Raw genomic sequence first — 17276 nt, forward strand, 5'->3', positions numbered from 1 at the left:
TACGGAGCAGTTCGCTAGCCTTCGTGGTTCCCGGCGGGCCGGTCGGGCACGAAATGATTACGAGCGCGGTCCTGCGTTCCTGCGGCCTTGGCCATGCCGGCGTCCCCGACGGATTCCGGATGCAGGCGCCCAAGTGGCACTCGCACGAGTACAGAAACAAGGTCGACGTCGCGATCCGACGCGTCGATCCTCGGAGGGCCCCTTGGGTATTATAAGCAAAACATCTTGTCCGCCCATTGGGACGTCGTTGCCCCTGAACAGCAGATTCTCAGCGACCCTGCAGCTGACGAACGTCGCACGGCGCTGGGACTCGCCAATATCAAACGTCGCTGAACCCAACATGATCCATTTGCGGCTCCTCCAGTAACTACTTATCGACTAAAAGTAACGATTCAAGTCTAGAGGAAGAGGCTGCCACAGGCGCGAACGTCTCGAAGTGATGTGCTGGTCCTGGTCACATACGATGCGGCCTGTGAAAAGCCGTGCACGTCACCAGACCTGCGTCTTCCGGGTCTCGACGGCTGCTGTATTCACGTATAACTGGTTCAACCATGGGAATATCGCCACTTGCCCATTGAAGACCTTTCGCCAGGAGGAAGAGTTAAATCTCCTGTCGCTGAGCCGGTTCGATGCCACCCGCGCGGAAACCAGCCATGAAGAGCTTGATCATTAGGACCGACCACGGGACGTCATCCATCTTACTAATAAGCGATGGTCCACCGGTGGACGTAGCCAATGCTAAGTCGGGGAACGGAGCAGAGCCCCCAAAGCCAAGCCAGGTGGTACGAGCCGTGGTCCAAAGATGTCCGAAATGGCAACAGCTCACGTATAGATGGGGCCGATTCCGAGATAAAAGCATGATGACAAGCCAGTGAAAATCGCCGACCTGCCAGACGAAGCGGTACAGACCGGACTTAGCCAGTATCGAGCTGGCATGTGACCTCGACATCGTCGTGGTGGCTCTGCAAACCGCAGATACCCCATCGGCCAGAATCTGGGCCGCGCCAGAGGATGGAGAGACCATACAAGATCAGTGGACAGTCTCCCTCGCAGCTTCGACCGATGTACATACTATTCTTCTGCTACAAGAAAACCATCCCATTTCCCGAGTTGCCGATAACAAGGATCGCGCGCACGCTGTAGATGTCGCGGAAGGCGGTGCGCTGGGCTGGGATCCGCTATCCCGACTGTGCGGTGCTGATGCGTCGGAGAAAACAACCAGATCGTCAACAAAGACGGCATTGCGCGGCATCGCTATCCTCACGGACTGGACATAATACTTCCATGTAATGCGAAAAATGACATGTCGCTATTGCGAGAGGGGTACAGAAAAGTCGGCCGACGCCCACTCGCCGGAAACCAAGAGCAGTGAAGCGGTGGGCCTGGACAGAAAGACGGTGTATAAGGAAGGATTGTTATTTCGAATCCAGAGAGGTTGCGCGCACTCTCCCGGGGGAGGTTGGGTGGTTTTAGACTGCGAAGACAACGGCGAAGAGAATCGGATAAGCAGCCGGAAGCGAAGTCCTTACACACGTGCAGGAATTGAAACGAAAAGTACTAAGCAACCACTCCCTCCTCCCAAAAGTCTGGAGAAGGCTGGACCTATCGCCAGAGCCCCGATGCATCGGATCTAGACCACTGTCGTGTCACTGAGATGGCCGTTGGCGAGATGGCTAACACCACCAAATCCGAGGTCAAAGTTCGACCTTCGCATACTCGCATTCAGCTTTGGGGTGATAATCTGCCCTCACTGGTAATACAATGTGAGCAACGCGACATTGAGACGAAGTATCCCAACGGCAGGAGCTCACAGAACAAGGGGACGAAAAAGGGCAAAAAGAAAGCTGCTCAGTATGAGGCTTGAACTCATGGCCTTCGCATTACTTAGTATACTCAAGAGAGAATATTAGTACGACGCTCTAACCAACTGAGCTAACCGAGCTATTGATCCAATCGCTGAGACGATTGGTCGGTGGTTGGTTGTTGACGAGACTGCGCTTATGGATGTCCATAAATCCCTGGGCAGAGAGGTTCAGTTGAACCCTGGTTCTGGATGCAGTCACCAGATTGGCACCGCCGACGAAACTTCCGCACTCGAGTTTCAAACTTCTCCAAGAATAATGATAGGATAAGGATGTCAATAGCAAGGGGTTCAAATAGGCGGGTCTCTCCCTTGGCCAATCCCCCGAAACCACTAAGCGATAAAGTAATGCAGTGGTACTTGGGGGAAAGCAGCTTCGGTTGGGCATAAGAGCAGTCCCGATGGATTCCGGAGACTTAGTCGTCCCAGGGCGGGAAGCGGTGGCCCGACGAATCAGCTGGTCGATCTGGTGGTGGTGTGACGGTTCCCCCGAGCAATCTGGCCAGTCGCAAACGCCGTCTCCTCTCGCTGCTCGGAGAAGCATCCCACGACAAATGGAACAGTTAAATCTGACTTTGCGGTTTCCAATCGTAACTGCACTGAACACACGGTCTCCTATCAAGTGCCTATAGAGTGGTTCTTCTAAACGCATCTTGAACGATCTGCCGTCCTCACACACATGGTCGTTGCCCTCTATTTCTAAACGCCTTTATGACTGCGGTACGCACGAGTATTAAAGGTGAACTGAAGCGTTCGTAGGATAGGACGCGGCAACCACCTCTACCAAGGAAAAACTCAAGCGTATGCAGGATGAGATACGCACGATTGTGGCTAGGGTAGATCTTTAACCTCACCTTTAACCTTAATCTATAATTATTACTTCTTTATTCGATTTTAAGGGGGTGCGCGAGAAGGGGACCTCAACACGATGGCAGTGGCGGAGACTGGCGTACATGACAGAGTATCTGAGCCTGCAGCTATGGTGGTGGCTGTCATGGCCTCAACATCACGATAGCTCAGGAGGCCAGGATACTCCTGGTAAACCCTTAGCCAGTGGGCGACCATATCAAAGCGGGAATCTGGGTCAGCCTTTCTCTGGTGCAAAGCCTCCATTGATGTACGGAACAGGTGCCCCATCGGCAACAATCCCAAGGAGGTTATCAGAGGGTTGGCTACCACGAGCCGCAAGAGCCATACATAGTATCCGGCGATTCCCATGTATCGGTTCAAGCTCCGAGAGTTGGCAACGGAGCCACTCACATCGTGGCCTGCTTTGATGAAACCGAGAGATCTTGAGAAAATAGCTTCGCCTGCGTTATCAAACTCGGTGTACGTAAAGAACTTGCCCAAATGCATTGGCTCATGCGCCTCGGCGTACTTGTCCATCCAGTCGAGAAGAAGCGCTATATTGGCATCGTGTTGTAGCTCCGATCGGAGAAGATACGACAGAGTAAATCCAGGGGCGAACAACCTCGACCTCTCTGTTTTCTCCTTCGGGTCCAAAGTAGACTGAGGAGTCACGTAGCGGTAATCGGGAATAGCAAAAACTTGATACCAATCCTCCTTTGCGCAAGTATCATTCTCAGTATACAATCAACTTGTGTTGTTGCTTCCCCCTAACAGGGTCGTTGCCAATTAATTTATTGCTTGTGTAACATACTTATGCATTGTATATTTGAGATTAGCCGCGGGCAGTGCGTGGTACATATGAGATACAAAGGGAGGCAGGAACCAATAATCAACCGACTGGGAAGGCAGATTAAATTAAGACCCAACATCACCACACCGCTTTGCAGCATTTGGCGAAGGTTTGTACCCAAGTTGCCAAGGCGCCTAAGTAAGTGTTTGCTCATGCACGGCCTGTATGGTTGGTGGTCAACTGCTTATATGATTCATCAAACATGCATTGTGTTACCCGAGGACTTGTTTGTTCACTCTTTACAGCAATGCAACTTCCAAGAACCTCTTGATTCCATCCTTTCCCTCCATTTGCTATACTTCGGCCTGGCAAAGTGTGAAGCATTGCATTGCACATATCTGCTGATTCATCTTTGTGGGTGTCATTACTGTTTGGTGCGCCGCCGTGATATCCTTTTGATTTTTGCCGACCGCCGCATCAAGATGGAGGATGGTTTGCTCATCTTCACGGGCGCCAACAGTTCCTTGGGAATCCCTGCTGCCGATTATGTCCTCCGCACATATCCAGCGTACACGGTGTTATTCACGGTGAGAAATGCCTCAGATTCGGATCCGAACACCAAGAGGCTTCGCCATACCATCTCGCTCCATCCGAACGCAAAGGCCTTTGTTGTTGCCCTCGACCTGGCCAGTCTCACGGCCACTCACGCGTTTGCCGACACGGTGATTTCTGGCATTCAAAACGGCCAATACCCACCAATCGTATCCATAGTCTGCAATGCATATTACTGGAATCTTACAGCCGGGCCTGAGCTCACCGCCGATGGCTACGATAAAGTATTCCAGGTCGGACATATCGCTCATTCAGCTCTTGTCCTCCGTCTTCTGGGGAGCTTCCGTGAAAGCTTGGCCGGTCGTGTCGTGATGCTATCCAGCGATTCGCATTGGCCCGGGAAGAATGCAATGGAGAAATACCCGCCCATCCTCCCTGGCGACATGGAGCTGTTGGCCAAGCCTTCTATGGAACCAGACCCAGACAAGCAAGGGCGGGGCTTCCAAAGATATGCTACCACTAAGCTCGCCATCACTACATGGATGTACGCGTTGAACGACCATCTCGAGAAGGTGAATATCGCCATGGGTCAATCACTAGAATTCTTCTGCTAACGTATACCCGTGCCAGGATTCTAACTTGAAGGCTCTCACTACCATTGCTATCAATCCAGGTAACCTGGTCGATTCGCGGGCTCTCCATACCAACACCCCCCGGAGCCTGGTGCTCATGCAGACATTTGTATACAAGCCTCTGCTCCCAATCCTCCGGCTGATCATGGGTCCAACACTACGAACCGCTGCCCCAGCAGGCCACGATGTCGTCGAGCTCGCTCTAAACCCGAGGTATGCTGGTCAGAGAGGGTACTATACGCTCTTACAGAAGGACCAGAGCTCTCCTGATAGCCAGGACAAGGGGAAGCAGTCAGGGCTCTGGGCCAAGACCTTGATGTGGGCCAAGATAAACCAGGAAAGGACGAAGCTGCAGCTCCACTCCAACAAGATCTGAGTTATGCAATCTAGGGGTTTGGAGGGAACTGAAGGAGCCATTTTGATTATATTGTGAGCCAGAGAGGTTTCTCGATTTGGTAACGGCGACTAGAATGAACATTTAGCTTTTTTCTTACTTTTCTTTTTTTTTCTTACTTTTTTTTTTTCTCTTTTCTTTCTTTTTTTTCCCCCTTCTCTTTGCGTTGAAAAATTGAACCGTACGTAAACCCCAGTCCTAGTATCCTTGCTAGTCCAAAGAAAAGTTACCAGTTATCTCGTCCCACAAGTCGGGCACCTTTTTTGGGAAGCGGCCCATGCCAAGGGCGTCGCTGAAAGCCGAAAAAGTCGTCGCCCTGGGGGCACGGATACCACAAGTCCTGGAAGAATCTGTGTGCGGAATAGTCGCTGCCGCACCAACCGCCGAGGGTTACCATATGGACCTGCAGCACGGCCGTCTGCCTCGACGCAGCGTCGTCGTCGTCGGCCCGGGCATCCACGTACATGGCCGCGAGCGCCTCCTCACTCGGCGGGACGGAGCCGTACCCGGCCGTGATGTGGCAGACGTGCGCGGCGAGGTTGTAGTCGGCCACGCGCTGGCCGAGACGCAGCTGCCAGTTCTCGGTGCTGGCTTCCTCCCGGGCCAGGTTGCGGCTCATCAGCAGCATGTCGTAGACGCAGCCCATGGTGAGCCAGGGCGACAGCAGGTCGAGCTCGCTGTACGCCACGTTGGTCCCCATCCAGTAGCTGTCGAGCTCGACGCGCTCCAGGCGCGTGATGGGCGGGCCGCCCACGGTTAGGCAGAGGCGCCGCCAGCTCGCCCCGGGCCGCAGGTAGGGCTCGCGCGAGGACTCCGTCTGGGCCCAGGGGAGGTTTCGGTACATGTGGTAGAGCCTGGTCGTGTCTTTCGAGCCGAGAGCGTCCACGATCGAGCTGAACTCGGCGCGCAGGAACGGGTCGAACTCCAGCTCGCCGCTCTCGGTGGGTTGCAAGTGCCGGGTGCGGAAAGCGACGGTCTCGATCAGGTCGCGGAACTGGGTGCAGACGGATTGGGCGACGATCAACGTCTTCAGATTAAGATCGCCGAGGGCAGTCAGGATCATGCACACTACCTCTGCGGGTAGGCGTGACAGCGATGTCATGTTGCCTTTCCCTGGAGAAGCGGGTTCTTCGTTGGTGCTGTATGAGGCGTTTTGGGTATACAAGGGAACGAGGGGGTTGGAGTGGGCGATGAGACAAGTACTGCAATTCTGATAGTTGAGACTGGACGTTTAAATAGAGGTCTCATTATACGGGTGCCTGGCTGCTGATATGCAACAGCCCTATATTCAAAGGTCTAGGCCTAACGCTAACGGAAGGTTTGACGATACTGACCAATGAAATCAACCGGGACAGACTGGGACGGCTTGAAAAGGAAGAGTGGCCGGTCTTGGCGCTCGTCTTGCAGGGGATATTCTATCATCAGATCCGCACTGGGCACAGCTATCCAGCAGTCAACAACTCTTGCTGGACAATATTTTGAAGCTCAAGTTGGCAATGTTTGTTTTAACAGACTATTCTATGTGCGTTCTGTCTTATGAACCATCCATCAATGATGTTGGTACACTGGGACTGAGGTGGTTGGCCTGGTGTATTTAGTGGTATATCGACAAGATCGGAGTTAAGTTCCCTGATCGTATCCTAGGATACGATCAGGGAACTTAACTCCGAAGCGAAGCCTACATCCCTGGGGTATCAGCACGACCTCCAACAACTTGCCCGTTCACCAGCCTGGATTTTTCTACAACAAAAAATTGATAATATTCCACAGGCTCACCGAAGCCGGTTTCACCCGAACTCACTTTTCTTTTATAATAACTATTTGTCTAAGTATGCGCTGCATACTCACCTGCAAAGCTCTCGAAGATAATAACTTTAAATACTGTGCTAAATTAAGACGGAAATAATTAACTTTAAAACCTATTAACCCTTTTAAGTTTATTAGTTTAATAAACACGTAAGGAAAAAGAAAATAAAACTAATTTAAAACCCTCGAGGTCTTCGTTATATTTTATTTAAATATAAGATAATTATACACTATAATTATAATTTTAAAAGGCGTGATTATTACTTAACGGTTTTTACTAATTATATATTATAAAAGCTTTAAGTTTAACGTAATCCACGGTTTAATTAAATACACGGTTTAATTAAATACTTTCTTTTAATTTCGTATAATTTACATTTTATGCTTTATACTTTTACTATTTACGATAATAAATTAATAAAAAGAGAACGATATATAATTAACGCTTTAAACGCTTTAAAAAGACTTTAAATTATACGTACGAGCCGTAGCGCGAATATATAATATTCTTTATATAATTTTAGGTTACCGGCGTCGCAGTGGTATTCTACGACGAAATACGTAATCGTTAACGTAAAAGTTTACGAATTTCGAAAAGTAATTAATCGTATAATATATAATTAATTTAAATTCGCGATCGTTTTCGCCTCGAATAATTAATATTAAAGATATAGCGAATCGATTATTTAATTTACGTAACGCGGGACGCGTCGGCGTGTTACGACCTAACCTACTTATGCGGCCAAAAAACGAAGCACAGGCAGCCACGGAAGTGCGATACCCCGCCAGGAGGACTGGAGACTCTAAGGCAGGGAGAACCGCCATAAGCACCAGCCACAAGTCACGTGACGGATTAGTCGGATCATGAAGGGACAGCCACTAATCCAGGTAAACCAACGAATCAGGGGCTTATTCTAGAATAATAAATGAACCTTTAATCTAAGGCTTAAAAGCTTATTCTAAGACAACGAATAAGCTAACGAGCCGATTATTAATAAAAAAGCGAGGCTAAATATAAGACGGATATTTTTTTATATAGTTTCTTAAATATTTTTATTTACTTAATAATTAATTTAAGTATTAATTTTTATTTATTAATAAAGTATATATTTTAACGACCTATTATAATATTATAAACTACGCCCTAATATTTATTTAAAACTTAATTACTTTATTATTTTATTAATAGTGCGATTTTATTACCCGTTTAAATACTCTCTCGCATTACTAATATAAACCCGCGTACGTTTTACTAGGTTTCTATTAAACCTTTAATAAGTATCGTTATATTTTAATTACTCTTATTCTTACGAGTTATTATTTAAACCTAGAGTAATACTCGATATTATAGCACCTTAAACCTTAGCCGAAAGCGCCGTTAATAATTTTACGGGAGGACCTAACGTCCTCGTAATAATCTAATATTTATAGGCATAGTTTAAACAGGTAAAGAACGAAAATACCCAGCTCGTCGAATAGATTACTATTATGCCTGTCTTAACCTCCGAACACGGTAATTTTAAGCTTACGCCCCCGTAAACTTATAATAATAAGGAAAAAAACGTCTAAGGTTTCTTTACGCAGGTTAAGGCCTATTTACGCTTTTATGCCTACGTTATTACTATTAAATAAAATAAGGTTTTTTACGCCGTAGAATTCCTTAAAAAAGACGCACTTATATAATTCGAACTTATTATACGCGACTACCTTAATAACCCCGATAAGAATAACTAAAAAAACGATATTAAGAGATTTTTCCGTAGCTATACCGGGTTTAAAAAAAAATTAAAGGCTACTTTCGAAAATCCCGATAAAATCCGGACTGTAAAATAGATACTTATATAGCTTAAATAAAAGGGATTAATATCCCAGTACGCCGTTAAGTTTAAACAAATCTTTTCCAGAACGAAATAGAACGATAATAACGCTTTAATAATACTTTTTTACGCCGGGCTGCGAGAAAAAGTAAAGGATAAAATAAGCCGAGAGGATAAACCGAATAATTTCGATAATTACGTCGAAAGGATTATTAAAATTAATAATTAACTATACGAACGACGACTCGAGCGATAAGGGTATTAAGGATTCCGAGTTAACGATAATAAACTAAAGGTTAATAGTAGACGATTTATCTAATAATAAGCGTTAAAAAAGACTTCTTTTAATTACCACAGCGGACTTATAAACCTCGATGTAACCTAATATAATAGGAACGATAAAAAATAGAACGTTACTTATTATAACTGTTAAAAAAAGGATATTACGCTAGGGATTACCGAAATAAAAAGATATTTAAACTAATACCTAAAGAACGATATATTAACGCTACTAAAGAAGAACCGGTTATAGTAGTTATTAAGGGCAACGAGAAAGCGCTATATAGTAATCTCTCTTAAATAGTTTATTACGATAATGGCTACACTATTTACTTAGTAAATAAGAAAAAGACCGAATAGTTTTTTAAAAAACTATAAAAAAAAAGAAAAAGTATAGAACTATGGCTATAATACGCCGGACGTACGAAATAAACTTTAGCGACCCCGGTTTAAACACTAACGATATTAAGGAATTAATAAATAACCCGGAACGACTTATTAAAATAACCCTAAGTAACCTTATAACCGAATTACTTAAATACCGGGACCTCGACGTCGATAAATAAATCGCTATTCCCGGAATACCCTGCCTAGGATTTAAAGCAAAACGATAATAATTTATTTCGAACGGATTCGATAAGGGAATTTACGTTAACTACGCCGTTAAAAACGACCCTCGGGTTTCGCCCGTTAACGACGTATACTTTACGCTCTTTTAAATTTTATATATATATAATAAATATATAGAGCATTTCGAAAAGAAACTTATAAATAAATAGTTTCCCCGACGAATTAAGCGAATATTTATTACACGCTTAACGTGGTTTATCACTACGCGACGCATATTACTTAGCGACGCATTTAAATTTAATTCTAATATAATTAAACTTTAACGCGTAATACCTTTATAATTATAATGCTTAATTAATCTTAAAAAGATCGGATAGTTTTAATAATTTAAGCGATACGAAACGAACCGAATTAAATAAACTAAAGAGTAGTAATAAAAGCTTATAATATACCCGAATCGACTTTACGCTATCGAATCTACGGCCGAACTTTAAAACGCGAAATCCGACCGAAACGACGTAAATTAAATCTAATTAAAAAGGAGGTATTTCGTAAATATATAATTAATTTAAATATTTAAGGGATGGCTCCCGATCTCGCTGGTGTAAAAAATATGGCCAATCTCCTTACCGCGTCGCGCGGCGGCGACCGCGTCGGTAAGCACTAGGTTAGGCGTTTTATCGACCGTAACCCGGATTTAAAGATTAAAATAAATCGTCGGTACGATTACTAAAGGGCTTTTTACGAAAATTTTAAAGTTATTTCCGGCTAGTTTACGCTAGTTGTAAACATAAAAGCGAAATACGGGATCGTCGATAAAAACATTTAGAATTTTAACGAGACCGGCTTTATAATAAGTATAATCGGGTTAACACTCGTCGTAATACGCGCCGAGCGGCGTAGAAAAACGAAGTCGGTCCAGCCTAGTAATCGGGAATAAGCAACGGCGATTAAATGTATCAATTCGCAGGGCTGGTGCATTCCGCCGTTCTTAATCGTTTAAGGCTAATATTATCTCGCGAACTGGTCCCGCGAAACCGATTTACCGGGCGACTGGGTAATTAAGCCGACTTTTAATAGTTAGACTAATAACGAAATAGGCTTAAACTAAATTAAACACTTCGATAAACATATTAAAACGTAGACGAAAAGTTCCCACCGCCTCCTAATTATCGACAGCCACGAGAGCTATATTTCGGCCGAATTCGAGGTATACTGCTAGGATAACAACATTATTACACTCGGTATGCCTCCTTATTTATTTCACCTGTTTTAACCACTCGATATAGCACTTTATTCGGCTTTAAAACGTGCTTATTTAAAGGAAATCGAGTTGTTTATTAAGGCCTCGATAAACCACATTACGAAGCTCGAGTTTTTTATTACCTTTAAGGCCGCGCATTTCGCTATTTTTACGAAAAATAATATTAAATTTAAATTCAGCGTTTTTAATTTAATTCCTTATAATCCCGACGAGGTGATTAATAAACTAAATATATGTCTCCGAACGCCTATATTTAACTTATCCCGTTCGAGGACGGCCAATACTTACGACCCTTAAACGCCGTTTAATTTTTAATAAATAACTAAGCACTTTATTTATATTAAAAAAAGGGTGTTTACTTATTAAAAAAGCTCTCCGACGCCGATTTTAAATACGGTAAACTAAATAGCGAAGAGTATAATTAAAATAGCCTATAAAATAACTTTTATACGCGATAAAATATATATATTAAAAGAGGCTAATTTAACACTTTTTAAGCGCCGGAGAGCTAAAAAGTCGCGAGTCTAGTTTAAAAAAGCCCTTACTATTAAGGAATCTCAGCAGCTATAGGACGAAAAGGTAAAAGGGAAGCGTTTAGCGCCCGATGAAGGTAAAAATAGGGGTTCGTCGAAGCGGAGGGCGACCGGTGAAAGGCGCTGTGGTATTTGCGGCGAGACAGGTCATAATACGCGAACATGCGAAAAAGATATAGAATTAAGCGAGGAATCGGATAGCGAATAGTTTTAATTAATTTTAAGCGTTATAATTAAATTAATTAATATAAAAAGGTCGAAAAATAGAAAAAATACGTCGCTAAGTGATATACGTCGCGTAGTAGTAAACCACGTTATATTTAAACCACTTAATTAAAAAAATTAAGACGTTTATACTTAACCCCCGGAAGGCTTACCTATTAATAAAAAAAGACCTTAAGTAGCCTAAGAAATATTATTTAAAGGAACGGCTATAAAACTAATGTAATTAACCCTAGTATATAATATACGCTTACGATAAAGCTACGGTATTATAATAAATATACGGAAATACGACGCCCGAAATATAATTAGCGATAAGATTAAGGTTACCGGAAATAATCCGCTATAAGACCTATGACGCGCTATTATCGGCTAATAGCGCCCTACGATAGCGATTCTTTTTAATAACGAAAGGAGAGACTATTAAGATCGCAAAACGAGCTAATCGCTTATTAATAAATAACGATACTCCGATAATTTAATAGTATTAAAACGATGATATTATTAAACCTATTTACTAGTTATAATTCGTAGGACTTAAAAGAATTAATCTATAAATTATAAAATAATATTATAAAACATTACTATTATTAAACTATACCTTTATGCTCACGCTTACTTTTAATTAATAAGCGACTCTACGCCGATAAAAAGGTATAAAAGGAGACCTCGGTTATAAAAAGTAATAATCGGGAAATAAAAACCGCCGACTGTAGAGGGACGATATTAAGCGGGATAAAATAGGTCCCTGTGCCACACGACGGATAATTAAAATATTTACGAATATATTATATTAACGATAGGCATAAAAAGAGCTTACGTTAACGCGTTATTTAATAGCGGAGCGTAAAGAAATTATATTTTATTAAGAATTATTAATAGCTTAGAATTAGAATAATAAAAAAAGGACGCCCTATACCGACTTAAAACCGTCGATAGAGGATTTATAACGTACGAAAATAAAGAAATACGGAAAAAAATCGCGAACCTTTTTATTATTATCAAATAACGATATAAACGAATTATGTATAATATTACGAAAGTATTAAAATACGATATAATTTTAAGGATACCCTAGTTACGAGTAAGTAATCTTAAAATTAATTAAAGGACTAGCCGTTTTTAATGGGATATACTAAGAAAAAGTTTAGCCTTTAAGCAGCGTTTATAAAAGGAACCTTTAAGTAAGCCAACGATATTTAAAGCCTACGTTATAGCTAAAAAATTAAAACTAAACGTCACTATATAAATACCGGATGACTATAAAGAATTCAGCGACCTGTTTAGTGGAGAATTAAAGATAAGACTATTAAAACATATATAATAGGATTACGAAATACCCTTTAAAGAAAAGAAGGAACCTTATTTTATACCGATATATCGATTAAACTAAGAATACGAATAAACCTTAAAGGACTATATCGAGGAAAACCTCGCTAAAGAATATATATAACTATTTACGTTACTAATAAAATACCCTATATTCTTCGTATTAAAAAAAATAAAAACGGGAAACCTAAATAGCGAATATATATCGATTATCGTAAACTTAACGATATTACTATTAAAAACCGATACCCTTTACCCTTAATTAGCGATTTACGAAATAAACTATACCGAGTTAAGATTTTCACGGCTTTAGACCTACCGAATGCCTACGGGCTTATTCGGATTAAGGAAGAAAAAGAATGAAAGACTGCCTTTAAAATTAAATACGGGCACTTTAAATATCTTGTTATGCTTTTTAGCTTGATTAATATTTTAGCCAGCTTTTAAAGCATAATTAACTATGTATTACGAGAATATATCGATAAATTCGTTATTATTTACCTCGACGATATCCTTATTTACTCCGAAAACGAGGAGCAGTATAAAGAGTACGTAAAGTTAATACTTTAAAAACTATAAAACGCCAACTTATTAATTAACCCTAAAAAAGAGCGAGTTTTATAAGTAATTAATTACTTTTATAAAATACGTGGTATCCCTAGGAGAAATTCGAATAGAATCTTTTAAGGTATTAGCAGTTAAAAAATAGCCTACGCCTATAAGCGCTATAGAAGTCTAATCGTTCCTTAGACTAGTTAACTATTATAAAATCTTTATCCTTAGGTTTGGTAAAATAGCGACACCCCTGACGAACCTGACCCGAAAAGACGAACCATTTCGATGGACGGAAACGGAAGAATCGGCCTTCTAAAATCTCAAAAAGAGAATCGCTAGCGAACCAGTGTTTTATATAGTAGACCCCATTAGACTATTCGAAATTAAAACCGACGCATTAAATTATACGATCGGAAAATAATTTAACTAACGGAACGATAACGAGAAGCTGCACCTAGTAGCATTCTTTTTAAAAAAGCTAAATAAATTAAAACTTAATTATTAAATTCACGATAAGGAGCTAATAGTTATTATTAAAGCTTTTAAAGAATAAAAGCATTATTTAAACGAAATAAAAGTACTAATAAAAGTTTATATAAACTATAAAAACTTTATATCGTTTACCACTAGTAAGGAATTAAATAAACGATAAGTACGATAGGCGGAATTCCTATCGGGATTCAACTTTACTATTACCTATCGGAAGAGTAGCGAAAACGGACGAGCTGACGCGCTTAGCCGTCGGCCAGACCACCAGGAGGAAGTTCCAGCCGAAACCCGAACTATTTTCACATAAAACCAGGATGGCAACCTTATATTATCCCGATAAATTAATGCGACTAATAATGTAATACACGACGATAAATAGATCGCAAGATTCCGGACGTACCACGAACAAATAGACGCCACACAGCTTACGCCACCAAAAGCCGGCTCGAGAAACGGCCTGGTATACTACCACGGCAAGCTATATATCCTAAAACAATATAGGCAAGAGTTTATTAGGGAATTCCACGAATACCCCGCATATAGGCACCAAGGAATTTATAAAACTTAAAAACGAATCACTAGACTATACGACTACGAGAATTTTAAAGACTAAATTACTAAAATTATAAAAGAATACGACCTTTATAATAAAACTAAAATAGCTAAACACCGACCTTACGGAGAACTGTAATTAATCCCGCCACTTAATAAAGCTTAGAAAACTATCGCCTTAAATTAAATTATTAAGCTACTACCGTTAAAAAAACCATTAATTAAAGTTATATACGATAATATCCTAATTATTACGAATAAGTTTACGAAATATACCTACTTTTTACTATATAAAGAAACTAGTATCGCCGAGGATTTAATATACACCTTCCTTAAAACAATCGCTAGTTAGCATAGGTTACCGGAAACTATTATTTCGGACAGAGATAAGTTATTTATATTTAAGTTTTAAAAGTTATTTATAGTATAACTCGGTATTAAACATAAGCTATTTATAGCTTATTATTTATAAATAAACGGCTAAACCGAACGAATAAACTAAACATTAAAACAATACTTTTAATGCTATATTAATTACGAATAAAATAATTAAGTACGATTATTACCAATAATATAATTCGTATATAATAGCGCGGATAACGAAATAACGCGTATATTACTATTTAAAATAAACTACGGGTTCGACCTTAACATTATAAAAAACTCCCTAAAAAAAATTAATACCGATGGCGACTACTTAAATCGAAAAACTAAAAGAACTATAAACATCGCTATAAGAAAACTTTACTTTCCTCTAAAAACGAATAAAAGAATACGCCGACAAAACAAAATTAAAAGGATTAACCTTTAAAAAGGGAGAAAAAAGTTTATTTTTTACGACGAAACATTAAAACTAAGCGATTAAGCGAGAAGTTAAACTTTAAAAAGATTAGACTATTTAAAATCGCGGAAGTTATTTTAAAAACTAATTATCGATTATTATTATTAAAAACTATACAAATACACCCTATATTTTATATTTCTTTACTCGAACTAATACTAAAAAATATTAAACTTAAAACGTAGCTAAAAATCGAAATAAATTAATACGAGTATAAAATTAAAAGGATACTCGATAAAAAATAAGCAAAACGTAAATAAAAATACTTCGTTTAATAGAAAGATTACCCACTTAAAAAAAACACCTGAGAACTTAAAAAATACTTAAAAAACGCCTCCGAGGAGCTTTAAAAATTTAAAAAAGCGAAAAATCGATATCGGTACTGAATTAGTTAATAATACTAAAAATATTATAAAAATAAATATCGATTACCGCGTTCGCCTTAACACGCTCCGAAGCTTTTAATTCGTCGAAAAAATAAAGACCACGCGTAGCTATTTCCGACCCGCGAAACACTAAAAACTTCCGCTGGATACGAATCCGCTCTAAGCGAAAAAAAGCTTTTTAGGCGTCTCGGTGGGCTTTTTTTAAAGCTTTATTAACTTAACGAAAAGAATCGCTGGCCTTCCGCTCGGCAGTACGAAAACGCTTCGATTTATTTACGATTCGGGAAACCGCCGAGACCGATATTTCCGAATTATCGTAGGATAAATTTAAATAAACGTACTCGCGATAACGCGAGGCACCCTCTATTATTTTATACGTTTATTTATATAACGAACATAAGGAACACGGTATAATTTTAATATTAAATTCGTCGATAAACGTAATAAGGTTATAACGTTATTCTGTTTTTTTCGATTTAAAACGAAAAAATTTCTTAATACGACTAGATATAATAAATATATATTATAAGAAAACTATAATAAAGAAAAAAAGAGAAAAACTTATAAAAAACAATAAAAAAAAATACTTATAAAACCTAGCGCTTTGGGAATAAAGGCCTGAAAAAAGAGGGGATAGTGTTACGACCTGACCTACTTATACGGCCAAGAAACGAAACATAGGCAGCTACGGAAGTGCGATACCCCGCCAGGAGGACTAGAGACTCTAAGGTAAGGAGAACCGCCATAAACACCAGCTATAAGTCACGTAACGGATTAGTCGGATTATAAAAGGACAGCCACTAATTTAAGTAAACTAACGAATCAGGGGCTTATTTTAAAATAATAAATAAACCTTTAATTTAAGGCTTAAGAGCTTATTCTAGGATAACGAATAAACTAACGAGCCGACTATTAATAAAAGAGCGAGGCTAAATATAAAACGGATATTTCTTTATATAATTTCTTAAATACTCTCGCTTACTTAATAATTAATTTAAACATTAATCTTTACCTATTAATAAAATACATACCTTAACAACTTATTATAATATTATAAACTACGCCCTAGCACTTATTTAAAACTTAATTACTTTATTACTCTACTAATAGTACGATTTTATCACCCGTTTAAATACTCTCTCGTATTATTAATATAAACCCGCGTACGTTCTACCAGGTTTCTATTAAACCCTTAATAGGCATCGTTATACGGCGTTAATTAAGCTTTTAATTTTATACGATAATAATAAAATCTCCGAACGCGTTTTAATTAAAAAATCAATTATTAAAAAGTCCTTTATAAAAATCCCGACGTATATTACGTATAATTTATTTTCGTACGGAATATAATTAATAAATATAAAATTTAAAAAAAAGATATATATAATTTCGACGAGACCGGGTTTTTATAGGCTAAATCTCGTCCGAAATGGTCGTAACCACCTCTAATCGACGCGGAAGGCCTAGGGCAGTACAGTAAGGGAACCGGGAATGGGTTACAGTGATCTAGGGCGTCGGATTACACGGTTACGCTATCCCTCCGTATATTATTTTT

The 17276-nt window shown here is 40.1% G+C and overlaps 4 protein-coding genes across 4 annotated transcripts; 2 read left to right on the top strand and 2 right to left on the bottom strand.

Moving 5' to 3' along the window:
- Positions 1-463: 463 nt before the first annotated feature.
- On the top strand, positions 464-1277 carry PG997_010359 (uncharacterized protein; the record flags this gene model as incomplete). The annotated part of the gene is made up of 2 exons (XM_066814674.1): positions 464-624; positions 908-1277. 2 exons carry the CDS (start codon positions 464-466, stop codon positions 1275-1277), a joined length of 531 nt encoding a protein of 176 aa, XP_066666636.1.
- A 1478-nt stretch (positions 1278-2755) lies between these two features.
- Positions 2756-3768, bottom strand: PG997_010360 (uncharacterized protein; the record flags this gene model as incomplete). The annotated part of the gene is made up of 2 exons (XM_066814675.1): positions 2756-3424; positions 3763-3768. The coding sequence occupies 2 exons, from the start codon at positions 3766-3768 to the stop codon at positions 2756-2758; spliced, it is 675 nt and encodes a 224-aa protein (XP_066666637.1).
- Positions 3769-3982: 214 nt separating this feature from the next.
- PG997_010361 (NAD(P)-binding protein) lies at positions 3983-5060 on the top strand (the record flags this gene model as incomplete). Its single annotated transcript, XM_066814676.1, has 2 exons — positions 3983-4624; positions 4683-5060. The coding sequence occupies 2 exons, from the start codon at positions 3983-3985 to the stop codon at positions 5058-5060; spliced, it is 1020 nt and encodes a 339-aa protein (XP_066666638.1).
- Positions 5061-5304: 244 nt separating this feature from the next.
- PG997_010362 (uncharacterized protein) lies at positions 5305-6180 on the bottom strand (the record flags this gene model as incomplete). The annotated part of the gene is made up of 1 exon (XM_066814677.1): positions 5305-6180. One exon carries the CDS (start codon positions 6178-6180, stop codon positions 5305-5307), a length of 876 nt encoding a protein of 291 aa, XP_066666639.1.
- Positions 6181-17276: the final 11096 nt, after the last annotated feature.

Source organism: Apiospora hydei (assembly GCF_038363865.1).
Source record: "Apiospora hydei strain CBS 114990 chromosome Unknown utg000007l_segment0_segment0, whole genome shotgun sequence".
NCBI classification, from domain to species: Eukaryota; Fungi; Ascomycota; class Sordariomycetes; order Amphisphaeriales; family Apiosporaceae; genus Apiospora; species Apiospora hydei.